Here is a 15749-nt window from a genome sequence, read left to right on the forward strand (position 1 = left end):
ATGAGGGTTCATACTCGTGAGAAACCGTATGAATGCTGTATTTGCGGAAAAAGATTCTCTCAGTCTGCAAATTTACAACGCCACAAAAAAATACATTCTGATGAAAGACCATTCAAATGCAAGTACAAAGACTGCACATACGCTGCAAAAAGGAAAGATGATTTGATACAACATATCAATCAAACACATCTAAAAGTAAGAGCTTCTGAATTTATTATTAGAAGAATAATGAGGTGTTTTTGTATTAATTAGATAAAAATTTATAAAATAGAATATATGAAATTTATTAAATTAAAGTATGAAATGTAATATTACGACGAATTATAAAACAGATTTAATTATTATAAATAAAATTAGAGTAGAGCGTCGATAAGTGGAACCAACTTGGGACTGGGGTCCTTCCAGTTAATGATTTGTTCCAGTTTCCAACTTTGTACGAAAAAATACATTAACCTGTCCGATATTCAAATTTTTCTCTGTTGCGTATCGCTTCGTGTTGAATTTTCGTCGATTTTAAGCCTAACGAAAATTTTTATAATAATCATCGAGGCTATCGTGTCGTTAAAAATTATTTCTGCATTTTGTACAAACAAAATAAATATATTAAAGAATATAAAAAACATGAAAATCATACTTTAGAAGTAAATTTAGTATCAAAAACATTCGATTTAGCACGACACAGTCCGACTGAAAATCGTTCCACTTTCCGGCCATTCCACTTACCGACGTTCCACTTATCGACGCTCTACTGTAGTACTTTACATCGAAACATCCAAAAAAATATACTCGTTATATCTTATTCTTAAAAATCGTAAATATTAATTATCAAATAACTTCTTTGTCAATAAGCGTAAAAAATATATACAAAATTTTAAAAAATTACAAGTTATATTAAAATTTTACTTTCTTTTTAAAATACCGTATTTACTCGCATATAAGACCTTGCAAATTCAGTGGATGAGGTGTGAGTTTAAGGATCAAAATAAAGAAAATGAGATTTATTAATGCAATTCTAATTTTATTTCGTTTAATCACAAATAAAATAACAAATGAATGTAAATGCGCACATTTTCTCGAAAAATTACTGGCATTTTAAACTTTAAGGAAAATCTTGTAAAACCGACAACATAATTTGTTCACGAAAAGCCGAATAATCGGCAATTTTTTTATTTTTTTGTATTGTCAATTCTTAACAGTCGAATGCCCTCCGCCGATTTCACTTATGAGTTTCTCCGAAGTTTGATTTTCGAATAATCATGTTTTCACGTGGGAATGGATTAAATTCACTCGTACTCTCGTGTGATTTTGGAATTTAAATCTGAAATTCAATTCAAAGCTTTGCTTTTTCTATTGCTATTCATCTTTACTACCGACAATATACAAGAAAATTCAACGACAGATAAAATACTTATGTGTTTAAATAGAAGAGTGTAATCATCCGATAAAAATGCAAACACAAGGCTCACAAGATTATTTGCAAAAAACGCAAAGAACTTTTTGCTCGCGCGTATATAGGACGACCTAGGAATATGAAGCAGTGATAAATAAATAAGAATACTGTATTATATGCGAGTAAATACGGTATTAATATCTCACTTTTTTTTAATGTGTAATAAATAGATTTCGTAACTTATAAATTATATGATACTTATATTCCACCAAAAGCACCGGAGAAACTTCATAAATGTGATGAATGCGATAAAAGTTTTGGATGGTTTTCCCTTTTAACAAAACACCTGGCATCTCATAAAAAAGAACGACCGTTTTCATGTGATATTTGTAAGAAAATGTTCAAACGAAAATATGACTTAAATAAACATATAAAGAAAGTGCTGTACATCCACAAAAACAAGCAGAATCTTCTTCCGAAGTAAGCAAAGAAAGTTTCTGAAATTAATCTTTAAAAACAACTTGAATATTATAATCTAAAGATAATTATGTAGCTTGTAAAAGATCTTTTAAATCACTTCTCAGAATCTTTTACGTGACATTATTACGTAATTAATGTAAATAATTTTATTCTGTAAACATTAGTCATAAAATAACACTGCATTGTTCATTTAAAGTGAAGTAGTAATTAAAATCAAAAAGTAATTATTGTGTGTTTATACTTTGAGTCATTCGATAATAAGTAACTATCAGCCTTAAATTTACTTATTATAATTATTTATAGTAAGTTTATTTGTAATAATTCTTTCGGAATATATTTTTCTCTACATAATTTTTTTACAAAAGCAATTTCCGTTCAAATAGTGAACTTTTATTAAACTGTAGTTGGTTAATTTCTTTTGCTGTCATTAGATGAACGAGTCATAAACCTGTGAAAACAGTGCAGCTAAAATTGCCGCTAAATACCGCGCCCTCTAAAGCTACTATCTTTCAAATATGTAAACAATCGCTATAAGATCGCTTGTTTTAATTGATTTTAATTTCTATCTTGCTAATGAAAAGTTCTTTGACAGTACTTAGACGAGTCAACCGTTTAGCAATAACTCTTTTTGAGAAACTCCATTTTTTAATAGTACGTCCTTTAAAATATGTAAAGACTATAAAAGAACTTCTTTTCTTTATTTGGCTTTAAAATTTTTGTTTATACGTCTTTCCACGCTCTAATCGGTCATTTCTATTATGACTGAATTAATATCAACCAATGAGAATTCTTTCAGAACCATTTGTTCAGGATTTTCTTTCAAATAATGAATGTTTCTTTAAGTCACGTAATTGCAGTCAGAACATAAACAAACGATGAGAAACTTTATTTTTATCACTTTTGCTGTAATTTCACTATATTTAGTGTTTTTTCACTTTACTTAGACTAGAAGGTATCTTATCAACAGCTTCCAGTCGAAAAATTTACCGGGAAACTTATTACATCTGGTTATTGTGATACTTCTGTAATATATGGAAATAGGTATATAATCGTTCATCTAATAGGATAATTATCGCTTATTATAGTCTTGTTATTGTAAAGATCGTTGAATAATATGTAAAAAGTGTCTGATTTGCACTATAAGAAGTACAGAAATATGTTGAAGAACTCTGACCAACATTACTGGAGCTACATCACTCCTGCAGTAGGTCAGGAAAAAGTAGACTAAACAAGGCTGTAACTTTACACTCGGAGACTCCGGAGATGTGCAGTTTGTTTTGTGCATAACAGAACATCACTTCTTTTTATAAAATCAGCAAATAAAACAGATCATTTTAATTTTTTATAACGCTTTTTTCGAAAATGAAACATTTAAATATTAATTTAAACTTGTTTTATAAAGTTAGATCGTTTGCGATTAGACAAAAGTAAAATAAAAAATGTGAATGCAACAAAATATTCAAAAATCTGTATAAAACAAGCGATGTAGAATATAAAAAAATACGAACAAATCAGAAAATACCTTAGTCACATGACGTCGCAGGTCTGTAAAAATCGTACTGCGCATGTTCTAACTCAGTATGCCTCTTACTGCCTAGAGTAGTTGCCTGGTCGACTATTGTTTCCCAGCAAATTTTTCTCCGGCTTCGTGTAAAAAATAAATTTCGTACAACTTTGAAATTTTTGCTGCGATCTTCAGACACTTAAAGGAAGGTTAAGTGAGGACATTAATTTCCGGGATTGTGTAAACAAAAAATACACGCATTTAAACATAGCTGAGAAAATATTGTTCCCTGTGCACCTAAGCGAGAGTAAATTCATACTAATATACAGAGGCATTATCATTATAATTAAGTTTTACATTGTCTACTACTGGACTACTGAACAGTATGTTATCAAAAATTGGCAATACTTTACAGGAAGTCATGGGATTTTATTTCTCTCAAAAAAATAGTTCATAAACTCACCATCATCAAGTTTGATAACATTCTCTGCAGTAGTCTTTCTTTTATAGCCATTTCAAAGTGGAACTTTAACTATAATGACCCTTATAATGATTATTGTGTTAAACTATATTTCGTCAAACAAAAAATTAGAATACTTTACTATGTAAAAGTACTGACTTTCATTAATTACAATAGTAAATTTAAAAAATAAATTATAAATTCCATTCTATAATTTAATCTTCAGAAAATAAATGTTTTGAGTAATGCAGTTGAGCTTAGTTATGATTTGAATTTATAGCTATAGTCATTTTAGTTCAACTGAATTAGATTATATTATATACATTTTTAAATTACTAGACAAGTGTAGAATATATTCAAGATGTAGACAATGACAAGGTAGACAAAGATCAGAAAGAATCAATGAAAAATAGCCATTATCCAGTGGACAAAAATCTCAAGTCAGTAGAATATGAAGAAGCTGTTGTGAAAACCCCTTAGTATCGATTCAGAAAATACTGGAATTATAAATAAGACGAATATTTAAACATGAACGAACTGGAACATTTACCAGAACTGGAAATGTTTTCGGAAGTGATAGTTGAAGAAGTCGAACTAGAATGTCACATCTGTGAAGAGAAATTTGATGACGAAGTAGCTCGTAGAGAACACGAGGAAAAAATTTCATTAATTTGATTAATCACTTATGAATATTAATTTGCAAAGCATGCGATTTGGTTTCTGTTCGTTTATTATAAAAATATTTTTGATCTTTCGCATGCAGAAAATCGAATTCGTAATTACGTTTTATAAATCTCTTTATTTGTAAAATTGAAATTAAGAGAAAATATAAATAAATTTATGTTCAACTCATTCATTTTATTCAAGTCAGAAATTTATTAAAAATACATGTATTGTTTGAATATAAAAGTGAGGTAGAAAATTCAATAAAACGTACTTTTCTCTATTAAATTTTTCATTCATAGTTTTGTTCTTCAAATTGTGTTTAGTTATATTTACTCTTGACTGAATTAATGTAAATATTTCAGATCTTTTTACGTTTCTATCGTATTTAAATTTTTAAACACTTTCATACAAACAAACAAGTCTTTAATTGCTGATTAAAAAAATACAACGATGTTAAAATTATTGCCCACTTAATTTTTGAAGTTATATTGGGTTTTATGTGAAAGAAACTTATTGTTGGATAATTACATACAATTCTCTTTATAACATTTTTCACATGCAAATGTTTTTCAAACAAGAAACTGAGTTGCAAAAAATTTAGGTTAAGTTAAAAATTCTGATTATTTGGATGACAGACAAATTGTTTTTAGTTTTTCTTTGGTGAAGGTGAGCTTACTAAATGAAAACGGTATGCACATGACTGTTCATGAATTTAGCATTTCGCTTCGAAGTTCCAAGATTTTCCTTTACGATATGAAAACACTTAAGTTTAAAATTTGTGCTTTACTCCTCTAGGAGCGAGTGCAGTGCTCCTAGAACAATAGATGAATATATAGATATTCTTGTTTTTTAATTTCAGATATAAAACAGAAAAAACGAGAAGAAATTACAGCTTTTTGACGTTTTTATTCAAATTTGAATTGCCTATATTTCGGTGACATATTTATTATACGGTATACAAAACCTTAGAAAAACTAAAATTTTGCACACTACTTAAGGAAACAATTAACTTTCTAACGAGAATACTCAGATTTACTATAGGGATTTAGAGTACGGAAAAACGATCCCGGAAAATGGGAAACCTGATAACTATATAAACCTGGTACTCATATGCGGCAATGGACAAGGGAAACCGTGATAGAAACGGTTGCCGTTCCTTCCGTATCGCGTGTACTCACATGTGAAAATTATCCTACAATTGAAACGCGCCATCTGCCAGCCGTAAATATAAACAAGCTTTTACAATAAGTAGGCCACGTGCCAGTAGTTGAAAATGGCGTTTACTGGGATTGCTTTGTTATATCAATTAAACTTTTTAAGTTCGCCTTCAATCTAATCGCAAATAAAAAACCTCAAAAACGAATAATTTAGATAGGAAAAATATTCTAAATCGTCGAATACTTTGTCACCAAATTACGATTACGCCATTCCCAATACTTTACGCAGTAAGTACTGTACGTCTATTTGACATTAATATTTAAATCGGATAGTACTATAGAGTATAAAAGAAATATATTAGCCTATTAGTATACAAATAATTCTTTTTAGCTTGTTGACCGCCTTAGTTGAAATGCGTCGTCCCACGTGATCTTTATCAAGACATCGCTAAACGGCGTTCCTATTGGTCTAATTTGTGCCATTCCGCTTTCTGCAACGGCAAAAGTTAAAAATTTTCAACTTTGTATTTTAAATAGTGTAATGTGTGTTCTCTGGATTAAATTAAATAGTATTTTAATGCGCAGCACAGTCAATGGTCTTCATCCAATACTCTGAATAAAATGTTTCCTCTATAATCTGTAAGCCTTGGATTTCTACAATTATTTAGAAAATAATTTTTAAAAGAAATTTTAGCACTTTTAAAGCTAGTTGCCTTTCAAAGTTTTTTGCTCTTCAATGTATACGTTTCATTATGACTTAAACGTAATTTTACTTGTTTTTTTTTTTAGTTATTTATGCTAAGAACTAAGGACAATTAGAACAATTGCCTAATCTTAGATTATTGTCGTACATTGTTGTTTGATCATTTCGTAAAAATTAAAAATTGAATTTGAAAAATTGAGATTATTACTACGTTAAACGAAATCAGAAACGATAAGATAAACTTTCAATTGTATTTTTGAGACACTGTTTTTTGTTTCTAGCATTCTTTTTTTAAAAAAACGTGACAACAGAAATATATTGAAATTCTAATTTCACATAGAAATTGCATACATTTTACTATTATGTTGCCATTAAGTATAAAATAATTGCGATAATACTTCGGAAAAAGTGAATAATTTATAGGAACTACGTTATGAATATTTTTTAAAAGGTGAAAAATGTAGCGTCAATGTACTAAATTCGAAAAAACATTCAAGTATAAACATGTGTTAAATAAAAAATCACATAAGGATTCACACTAGTGAAAGAACGTTTGTTTACAATATTTGCGACTATTTTCACAGTAAGCGAATTTAAAAAAACAAAGAAGTATATTCCAAAAAAAACGAAAAGTTAAATTCAACTATGATGATCTGCAAATTCAGTACTAATTAAAAGCAGCATTCAGAAGAAGAATTGCTTATTATAGTTAGTAATAATGAGTACTTATTTGCATTTCTGTACGCAATTATCGAAAAATATTAAAATATAATTTACAAAAATTTTTCATGTTATGATTTAATATAACATGTTATAATTTTTTTTAAACTAAATACCCATAAGTTTTATATTCTAAATTATCCTAAATATCATTTATCCTGATGTGTAATATCCATTACGATAGAAATAAATGCGCGTATTTTCTGGGGTACAAAGCATAGTACGAAGTTAACTTGTTTTCCATGTATGGACTTGTGAACCAATACATGAATTTTTTAAGTCGTAAATTAATTTAATTACAACGGATTAACGTAAAAATAACTGATTCGTCTACTTTTTAAATAAATGTTATTCTTTATACATAATTTTACATTACTATATGCATAAAACACAGAGTATTCTTTTTCGGTAATTCATACTATGACCCGTCTCCCTATAAGCCACGTATGACGAGAAGGCATAAATGTAGCATCATTTCTCACGTACTGTACTTTAGTAACGTATTAATACCGATAAAACGGCATTAAATTATAAAGGGAACTTCGGAAAATATGTGTTAAATCTAATTAAAATCCGTTTTGTGAGATATTTGCACGAGTGAGAAAGAAACATAAATATAGCTGATTTGCTTGTTTTTGTGGTGCAGTTTTATTCTACTATAATTTTTTTTCAAATAGCTGTAGTAAAACTTAAATTATAAAACTTGGTTTTTCTGAAAACACACAAGAGCATCAATTGGCCTTCACAAAGGCCAATCCTCCTTAATTGTATGGACTTTAACCCGATATTCCAGCTTTAACATACGACGGGGCGTAATTTTCATAAATAATTCGTTCACAGTCCCATCCACAAACCGCTTGACTTAACTTCTTTTAATTAACTTTTCAAACTTTACTCAATCTGCAACAGATTTTTCATACTTATTTTCTGGCACACACAAAACTCTGCATGCTACCACGTGACTGTCACATTACGATATCGCATGAGTTATCATAAAAACTATTCTCTTATGAAGTTAGTGATAATAGAAAAATACTTAGAATTAAATAAGAAAACTTTATGAAACTATTTCGAAAGAGTAAGGATCAGAAAAAACATCTAAATACAGATAATTTTCAAAAGTTGTGGCATAAAAATACTGGAAGCTGATATTACAGTGAGATTAGATATGTGAATAAAGTGTACATTACACAGACTAATCAACTAAAAAAACTTTAAGAAGAAGCAGTCATCAGGTAATGAATAGAAAAAATAAGCAACGTCAAAGAAAGATGCCTCAAACTCGTTGCACTACATTAATTTAGTTGAAAGTCAAAACATCTTTGAGAAATATCAGAAAGGAAAGTTTCAGGCACAAGATAAAGTTGAAAGCATTTTTCTGCCTCGATGCTAACTTTTCGGCTTTATTATCATGTTGACTGTTCCCTGCAAATCTTCTTGCAGTTGTACTCCGTTGTAATGTTGTAACGTGCAATTTATTTAGGTGTTGGGTTTTACTAAAAAATCTGCTTCCACTATTCTTATGCCAGAACTTTCAAAAGTTTTGTTTATTTAAATGTTTCTGCAGAGCTCTAATTTTCTAACCTGGGTTCACCAGTCTTTTATAAAATTATTTTGTGAATTGTTTAATTCAGAAAATTTCATTCAAAGTTCTGATTAAAAGATTATTAACATTAAAAATTGTACTAATTTCAACGAGATGAATCGATCTTATTACAGTTAAAGCGTTTAACATTTTTTAAAATAATTAGGAATAGCGTCTTGTGCTCAGAACAAAATTAATTTAATAATAATATCCTGTCGACACTCGCACACAGTAAAATCAGCACCTCCAATGACTATAAATTTCTTTATTACAGTTTTTCTAGAAAACGTTTCGTTTTTTTCATTAAATAAAAAAAAATTAAACGTTTACTTAGTCAATAGATGCGGTCAATAAAACACTAATGCAACTAGTTAACAGGCTCCAATTTCCAGACTTTTCTTCAACGCTGTTATTAAAATTCAGCACTTTAGTTTAGAGAACATTCAAAGTTTTGCGTTTAACATTTTAATAAATTTATTTATTTAATTTTATGTCAGATTTCTAGAAATAATTTTAAAATAATTTATATAATTATTTCGGAACAAAGCCCTCACTGAATTTTCTTTCTGTACAAATTTTACAATTAAAAAAAGGAAAACTTAACCTGTACTTTTGTAATTTTAATTTAAAAAATAGGCACAATATGTCAATCTGAGATAACAATTGTCAAATTTTACATTATTGGAGTGCATTGTTAATTTATTATCATTCTAAAATTGATACAAACCAAATTTTAAAATTGGGATTATTGTTAACTAAATGAATTCAGAAAACGTAAGTAAAAAGTTCAATTTGTTTTGTAGGACATTGGTTATATTTTTCGATTAGATTTATTCGAAATTAGCAGTTATCCTAGACATCGCCCGCGCGGATTTTGCAAGAAAACACCATTTATATTCAGTATTTCAACAACCACAGTAATTGTTATGTAACATTTACCGCTGAGAATGATGAGGGTTGCCGAGAATTAAACAAACTATTTTCAATTTGATCAATTTTCCGGAACGTTTACAATCGTTTTATAATCGAACCAGTTTGCATATGCAATAACAAATTCGAATTTAAAACGGTTCGAACATTTGGTTAAAAAACCAAAAAAATAATATATATTTATAACAATGTCTGAAATGTTATCAATTTAATACACCTTTGTACTCAATGGAGGTTAAACGTAGTTGAAAACAAAAAATCGCATCTAAAATAGTACAGTAGAAGCCGTTGTTCAGGCTAAAACTTAATCCTCTCTGTTTTCACCCGCGGGGGAATTTACAAAAATCCAATCTTAGTGTGCGTTTCAATGACGTACCCTAAATGTTTACCAAATTTCACCTCTCCGTTCAGCCGTTTGCTCTGAGCGATGATGAATGAATCATTCAGTCTGTCATTCAGTTAGTCAGTCAGTCAAGACAAGTAATTTTATATACGTAATAGGTGTGGATGCTGTGTATATTAAACAAGTATGAACCGTCTTTGTAATCCAAGTAATGATATTGGTAGACGCTCAAACAGCAATGGTTAGGAAAATAATAAACTAAGTTTCCCTAACCATTGCTGTTTGAGCGTCTACCAATATCATTACTTGGCTTACAAAGACGGTTCATACGTGATTAATTTTATATATTTAGATATGAAAAATTTTAAATTTTAATTCTTATCGAAAAAATACACATTTTACTATTATATTTTGATATAACTAGAAAATGTATTTTTTTAAAATTAATGACTAACTTAATAATTTATAATTTTCATAACGAATATTTTTCAAAAGGAAGAAAAAAAGAAATATGAATGCACTCTGTGTAAAAAAAAATTTAAGACAGCATATAAATTAGATCTGCACATTAGGACTCATACTGGTGAGAAACCGTTTCAATGCGATATTTGCGAAAAACGATTCTCCCAGCAAGGAATTTTAATAAATCACAAAAAAACACATTCGAAAAAACGACCATTTATATGCAAAGACTGTGGATACGCTGCGAAAATGAAAACTCATTTAATACAACATGTCAATCAATTACACCCATACGCAAACGCTTCGGAAGTAATGATTGTAAGAATTATGTTTATGTTTATTTTTGTATTTATGTCGAAAAAAATTTTATAAAATAAAATATATAAATTTTATCAAAGTAGAGAATAAAATATAATATTACAATAAATTATATAACAGATATAATTGTTATAAATAAGACTGGTAATTTACAGTGAAACACCATAAAATATATTTGTTATATCTCATTCGTAAAAATTGTGATTATTAATTATCAAATAATCACAATTCTGTTTCAATAAGTGACCAAGATGTATACAAAATAAAATGAGTTTACAACATACATTTAACTTTAATATAGTTTTTTAAATTTTATTATTTTAGTTTTCTTTTTTAAAAGTAATAAATAACTATTGTAACTTATAACTCACATGATGCTTAGATTCCAGCAAAAAAACCGAAAAAAGTTCATATATGTGATACATGTAGTAGAAGATTTCCATTTTTATCTGCTTTAAAAAGGCACCTGACATCTCATGAAAAAATACGACCGTTTTCATGTGATATTTGTAGCAAACCTTTCAAAGATAAATATCAGTTAAGTATGCACAAAAAAAGAGTACATCCACAGGAACAAACCGCATCTTCTTCCAAAGAAGTACGTAAAGAAATTTTATTTAATCAATTTTCTAAAATTTACTTTTATACTATAATGTAACAACAGTTATTTAGCTTGTAAAAAATTTTTAACATTGCTTATCAGATTTTTTCTTGGTGAATTTATCACGTGTTTACTGTAAATAAGTTTATTCTATATCTATCATCCATTTAATGTTTGAAAAGTGATCTGTGTTAGACATGTTGTGATATCCTTGCATGTAATGAAAATTGCAAAATCTTAAAATCGGAAGATTTCACATAAAATTTGTTTAAATAAAAAAATCTTTAAAAATGCGAGAATAATTGCTTTTATGTTATTCTTAAGTGTTTGCATTTTGGAAATAGACTGTATAAACGACGCATTAAGTATGTTCTCATAAATATTGCGTTTATAGAAAAATTATTGAGCTGCAATTTGGAAAAAATTTCCAGACCAATAAAATCCGTCTATTATCTTGTCTGACTTCTGTCTGTCATTCCATAATCTCCAGAAAAGAGTTCAATAGATGATAGATGAAAGCAGGTGTAAAAAGCGTAAAGCAGTAGTCCAAGCTTAACTATATAGGAACTTCCAGTTTGCAACGGAAGTCACGTGACTTCGATTTAAAATCGTAATATTTATAACTGAATTAATAGAAAACCACATAATTTGGTAACTGAAATGTAAAAACTTTAACAAACTTATAAAAGGCATAAAGTTAATCCTCTGTAATTTTATAAAGTGTTATAAAAAATGAAATAACAATCTGCATTACCCAACTTTACCAAACGTGCAGACTTCTGTTAGGGCTTTATATTTATAAGCCCACAGCTTCATGATATTGGGTTGTGAATTTATAAATGCGAAATAATTGAAATTATACCATGAACTTCTTTTTATATTTTCAAATCACAAAATTTGCATCGCTTTTAAATAGAAGCTATGTAAATTTGAATTTTTTTTTTTTTTTTTTTTTTTTGATAATTTCGAAAAATATGGTTACTTGTATGAATCGGTCGATTCGTTATGAATAATCACATTGTTTCATGAAAACACCTCACAAATATTTTAATTACAAAAGACATTATTTATTAATTGTTTAAATGCTTTCCAAAGCTGTATAAAACTATCGTGAAAATTTTAAATATTGTAGAATTTTCCATATCAGTTTTCATAAAAGTTAATTATTTCAAATTATATATTAATTAGTTTAATGCGATCATATTGTTTATAATGTTTACCTTTAATTAGGAAAGCATGCAACATGCTGAACAAATTCAGACAGAATCGTTTCAAACACCATCAACAAGTGCTCAAGCAACAGAGTTAATTGAATTTGAAGAAGTTGCTTCAAGAGAAATGATTTTTACGCCCAGAGAAGCTGAAGAATTCCTGGAACACTTTAACATCGATACAGAAATTATGCAGATGGAAACATCTGCACAAATGGAACTCTTCTCAGAAATAGAAACAGAAAAAAATATATTTGAATGTTTCTTCTGTAAAGAACGATTCGCTGACGAAAATTCTCGAAAAGAACACGAAAGAAACTCTCATAACTTTTATTATTTTTGACAATTATCGAAAGATTGTGAATGTTTCTTATTTCTTAATGGAATCAAAATTCAATCATTAATAAATTATCTTTGGTTACAGTATATTTAGACATATTTTAAAATACTGTAAAAAGTTTACGTTGAGTTTAATTTATTCTAATAAGTTTTTGACTACGAGTTCTCTACATTTTATTGGTACAAAACAAAATTTAAATGTTATTCTCTCACATTTAATTTTTGTGAATGTCAAAAAGACTAAATATATGTAAAAATTTTATATAGACAACATATATTTCTAAAATTCTAACATGTTTAATTAAACAAATTGAAGTTTAAAAAATTGAACGTTTGTCACAATTTCATGTCTAACTTATTTTAACAGTAGTTATTTATAGAAAATTATCTCATTTTAGATGTACTGTACATTCCCGTCGTTCAGAACTGGCAGGTTTAATATCGAAACCAAAACATATGAGATGAAAATATATTACGCCAAGTAAAAATTTACGGCAATTTAGACGACGGTCAAAGTTTTTCTTAGGAGTATTTTTTTTTTGGTAATGACGCCTGAAAGCGTGAGGCCAGGACTTCACACCCCCTCGCAAACTCTCGAGATAGAGCCATTAAATCGCTGACTTATGTCGTAAACAGGACCGGTGTTGCCGAGGAACGTAGTGCGAGACGCTTTAATTGTCGCATTCCCGACTTAATTGACAGATTTTCGATCGTACATCGTGAGAACGACTGAGGGATCGCAGGCGGTGACCTGGACAGCTACATCTTCTCCTGGACAGAAAAATACACATTAGGGTAAGAGTTATGGGACCGCCATCCGGGGAAGTGCTTGACCCTGACTCCAGAGGGAAACGGTTCGGACAGGGGGAGTTCAGAGGTGTTTTGCGACCTTGCGGCCCGAATCACGTCCCTGGCAACAGATCAGGGATCAATAGAACAAAAGAGGACCATCGTTCGGACTAACCAAAACCTCGGGATTTCGGGTAAACATGATATAAAAGCCCGTGATCCCAAGGACACGGAGAAGTTGCGAAGCGGTGTTTGAGAACGTCAGTTCAGGAGACCCCAGCTAAAAAAAGGATAAACCCTCCGAAAGCTAGGACGGACTTTCCAGTGACAGTTCCCCATCCTTCCAACGTCCAAAATCGTGCCGGAGACGAAGCTTCTTCAGACTCCTACAACGGTATCAACGGAGACGAACTTTCTCTACGTAGAACCCATAAATCTTGGAAACGACATCTCTCTTTCGACTGTGAGGGACCTACCTCCCCGGATTGAATAACCCATTATAACCATTTCTTTACTAAAATAAACGCGGTAAAATTTGTACATACGGTCTCTGTGTGAATCTCTTTGCGTCCAGCAAGAGATCCACACAGTATGGAGGTAGTGGTTTACTACCCCCATACGTTCAAAATGCTTTCTCGGGTCATCCTGACAGACAGACGATATTACGCCATCCTCACAGTGGTGTCCTCACAAAAGCAAAGTGGTTACCGCTTCCAAGAGCAAAGCTTATTTTTACCAAAAAAAATCTACTAAGAAAAACTTTGACCGTCGTCTCTAAATTGCAATACGTTTTTACTTGGCGCAACTTTTTGCATCTGAAATGTTTTCGCGTGGATACCAATTGTTTCTGTTTTATAATTGTATTATTACGTCAATATATAACAAGATGGCATACAATCCGGTCGGCGCGTCCACTGCCGAAAAACGGCCTATAAAAAGCCAATCGAGACTTTTTATAGGCCGTTTTGAAAGGTCGATATAAACATTTCAATTGGCATAAATTCGGGCTTTTGTAATTCTGGGTAATATCTTGAATAAAATCCATTTGTTTCCGTAAAAATTTTATCGTTATAAGCATAAACTTAATCTGTAAAACTGAATTACATATACGGGGTAACCCACGTGAACTTTGAACTATTGACCGGAAAGTTTGACGAGCGCCGCACCGATAACGAGAAAGGCTTAAGTTTAAAATTTAGGCTTTGTAGACCTGGTAGTTTTTCTCTACGAGTGTGTGCAGTACCGAATGTAAAAAAGCAGAAAAGAAAGGAGATGAAAACAGCTTTTTTGGCGATTTTTGCATTTTTCATTTGCTTGTATTTCGGTAAAGCATTAGAGAAAATCTTGAAATTCTGCAAACTTTAAGGAAACAGTTTCTTAGTAAGTTTGCAGAATTGCCGTGACTCTCTAAGAAATTTCAACTACCGTATCTCCTGATATAGTTTCTATAAAGAAAAAATTGTATATCAAATTCCATGCACGTGCAGTGCTACCAAATTCTATATAAGAGAAACGAAACGAAAAATGAATGTAAGAGTAAAAGAACATGTTGCAGATTTAAAACATCGTAGAATCAACTTTGTTTTCCATGAACATTGTACATCAAATGATGGCAATATTGATCAGAATAATATAAAAATTTTACACACAGAAAAAGAAGCATATAATAGAAGATTCAAAAAAGCATGAAAATCCTTAAAAATAAAAATCGTATAAATATAAATTTGAGTATAAAAATAAACGAGAACTGGTTGAAAGTATTATAAATAGAATTCTAAAAATTGAAACTAAAAATGTAATTTAAACTTGAAGATAAATATAAATCGTAAATACAAATGTATACCTATTGAAATTAGATAAAACTTGAATAAGTAAGATCTGGAGAACTTTATTAAAAATTATTTCTTAAATAACAAAAAATATATTAATTATCATAATATAAAAAATTCACTTATAATGAGAATTAAGAAAAGTAAAATTAATGATCAAATATTTGGTCATTGCTTGACCATATTCTCAATACATGAGAATATGCTAATTGGACGTAGTATAAGCAAAGAAACGACATAAGGAAACATGCGTGAGAATACG

The 15749-nt window shown here is 29.7% G+C and overlaps 1 protein-coding gene across 1 annotated transcript; it reads left to right on the forward strand.

Moving 5' to 3' along the window:
• Positions 1–12873, forward strand: LOC136974964 (zinc finger protein 470-like). Its single transcript, XM_067269961.1, has 4 exons — positions 1–195; positions 4174–4299; positions 10434–10718; positions 12550–12873. Exons 1-4 carry the CDS (start codon positions 1–3, stop codon positions 12871–12873), a joined length of 930 nt encoding a protein of 309 aa, XP_067126062.1.
• Positions 12874–15749: the final 2876 nt, after the last annotated feature.

This window comes from Centruroides vittatus, unplaced genomic scaffold, assembly GCF_030686945.1.
Source record: "Centruroides vittatus isolate TY-2023 unplaced genomic scaffold, ASM3068694v2 contig_359, whole genome shotgun sequence".
Taxonomy (NCBI): Eukaryota; Metazoa; Arthropoda; class Arachnida; order Scorpiones; family Buthidae; genus Centruroides; species Centruroides vittatus.